This window comes from Miscanthus floridulus, chromosome 15 (genome assembly GCF_019320115.1).
Source record: "Miscanthus floridulus cultivar M001 chromosome 15, ASM1932011v1, whole genome shotgun sequence".
NCBI classification, from domain to species: Eukaryota; Viridiplantae; Streptophyta; class Magnoliopsida; order Poales; family Poaceae; genus Miscanthus; species Miscanthus floridulus.
The window spans coordinates 67,318,058-67,320,718 of NC_089594.1; the positions used below are offsets into that span (position 1 = coordinate 67,318,058).

General features: G+C 54.1%; 1 protein-coding gene across 1 annotated transcript; it reads left to right on the top strand.

Annotated features, from left to right (window-relative positions):
- The first annotated feature begins 281 nt into the window (after positions 1 to 281).
- Positions 282 to 1,222, top strand: LOC136508387 (ocs element-binding factor 1-like). Its single transcript, XM_066503056.1, has one exon. It carries the CDS (start codon positions 420 to 422, stop codon positions 876 to 878), a length of 459 nt encoding a protein of 152 aa, XP_066359153.1. The 5' UTR covers positions 282 to 419; the 3' UTR covers positions 879 to 1,222.
- The last annotated feature ends 1,439 nt before the right edge of the window (positions 1,223 to 2,661 follow it).

Below are 2,661 nucleotides of genomic sequence, written 5' to 3' on the forward strand. Positions count from 1 at the left end.
CTGTTCTTGGCAGATCTTGGCCGGAGATCCATACAAACTTGCGTGTTGGGGGTTCTCCGGAGTTCCTTGCGCTGGAGGGAGGTTTCGTTCTCGCCGGCCATGGTTTGGCTGGGAAGCACCAGCAGCACCTTGATGCCAAATCTCTGAGCTTTATGAAGATCGCCACTCACCTGCGCCGCTCCTGCTTCCTCCACTCCTTCTCGATTGTCTTCCTCTACTGGTTTTATGTGATCTCATAACTTGCCCTCCCACCGGATCCGCCATTCTCTTCCCCGTTCTGCTCTCTCCGTCCGTCCCCTCTCCCTTCTCCCTTCTTTCTTGCTTGCTTTCCCGAACAATCGCCGAATAATAGCACTAGCAGCAGCGGCAGCGGTAGAGAATCTTTTGGAGGTAAGCTAGACCGACCGGTCGATCGAAAGATGTCGTCGTCGCTGTCTCCGGCGGGGACGGGGAGGACGTCCGGGTCGGACGGCGACTCGGCGGCGGCGGACACGCACCGGCGCGAGAAGCGGCGGCTGTCGAACCGCGAGTCGGCGCGGCGGTCCCGGCTGCGGAAGCAGCAGCACCTGGACGAGCTGGTGCAGGAGGTGGCGCGCCTGCAGGCCGAGAACGCGCGCGTGGCCGCGCGCGCCGCCGACATCGCGTCCCAGTACGCCCGCGTCGAGCAGGAGAACACCGTGCTCCGGGCACGCGCCGCCGAGCTCGGCGACCGCCTCCGCTCCGTCAACGAGGTGCTCCGCGTCGTCGAGGAGTTCAGCGGCGTCGCCATGGACATCCAGGAGGAGATGCCCGCTGACGACCCGCTGCTCCGCCCCTGGCAGCTGCCCTACCCGGCCGCCGCCATGCCCATCGGCGCCCCGCACATGCTCCACTACTGATGATTGCTTTGCTTCCACCAACCGTGGCAGCTGGGGCTGGGCCTGGCTGGCAACAAGACAAGAAGAATTGGCTGCGTCTCAACTCATGATAACATTCACATCTACTACCTGGCTTTTGAGAATTACATAGCCTCTACTATCTGCTGCTGTGTTAAATCTACTACCTCCTGGTTTCTTCAATAATTGTTGCTGTTCTGTCTGTCTGTCTGTCAGTGTGTATGTATGAGATGATGCTCATCTTATGTTATGTAAGGCTTAATTGTGTGTCTTGTTGTACTTTCTGTCTTGTAATGTTATAAGAATAATAAGTGTTATGTAATCTCCTACAGCTAAGTGTTCATTCAGATCTGATGGTGTTTCAATTTTTGTGTATGGTTAGCTTATTCAGCTAGCAAGTAACTCCACAGAAATACTCTCATGGAGTTCACATGGAAAATTTTCAAGCTTATTGAGGTGCCAACTTCACTTCACTTCACTGATTATGGGTTACTTATGAAAGAGTAACAAAAGTAAAAAGATTTCATAAGTCACAAAAGTTGAGTTCATATCAGACCTCAAAGCAAGGAAAAAGGCACCAAAACAACTTGAGTGCAAAGTAACACATCTACTGTGTGTTTGGTTGGGAGGACGATGTGGGACGGGATGGGATGGACCCGAGATCAGCGCTGTTTGGTTGGGAGACGGAGTGGAGCGAGGACATTCCCGATGTGAATATTCGCGTGAGATGCGGGGCGACCCCGTCCCCCAAAATTTCACGGACGGGGTCCATCCCAGGTGGGACGAGCGGCGAGCGCGCGGGGGAGCCATGCTGGATGCGGAGGAGAAGAGGAGTGTGGGGGGCTTCGACCGGCGAGCGCGCGGGGGAGATCCAGCCGGCTACCATCGCGCGGGGGAGCTCCGGCCGGCGAGCGCGCGGGGGAGCTCCGGCTGGCGAGCGCGCGGGGGAGATCCAGCCGGCTGCCGTCGCACGGGCAAGCGCGCAGCTGAGATCCGGCCCGCTGCCGCCGCGGGTGACCTTCGGCTGCTGGCGTGCGGGTGAGGGCACGAGCGAGCAGTGGCCCCGCCGGCGCCGTGCGGGTGAGGGCCAGCTCCGCCCCGCCGACGCCGCGCTGCGAGCCTGGGAGGACCGAGGAAGACGATGCGTGCGTGTGTAGGAAAAAGGGGGAAAGGAGAAAGGAAAAAAATAAATAAGGAAGAAGAAAAAAGAAAAAAAAAAGAAAAGGAAGAAGAAAAAAAATCTGATGGATGTGGGCCCTGTATGTCAATAGCTCATCCCACTTTTGAAGTTCCAGAACCAAACAGAAAACGGGTTGGTCCCGTCCTTTATCAATCAAACAAAAAATAAACTCGTTCCGTCCCACAAACCAGAGATAGGACCATCCCACCCCCACAACCAATCGCTACCTAAAGCGATCAAATCAAAGGGCATATCTTCTGTTGCAAAGCTCTTCGTGGGATCCTGTCTGCTGACAGCTCCCTCTCCTATGTTGCTCGCCGATCTTTCCTTGGCATCAAAGCAGTAAAAGAACAATTCTTTCATCGAAAAAATACAAAATACATATGACAAGATGCATTATTGCATCGGCATGCATCCTCTTCATTTCCTCCGCCTACTCACTCCCTTAGTTTGTCCTTGTGTTTTCTATACACTTCAATTTATAATAAAAGCTTAACTTGGAACAACCGAAAATCTAACCCAACCTCATTTTGGAACTGATGAAGTATATATGTCTAGAAAAGAGTAATAAGAGCATCTCCCAGAGTTCCTAAATAACAATCGTCA

Coding starts and splice junctions, on each gene's coding strand:
- LOC136508387 (XM_066503056.1), top strand. CDS start 420: ATGTCGTCGTCGCTGTCTCCGGCGGGGACGGGGAGGACGTCCGGGTCG.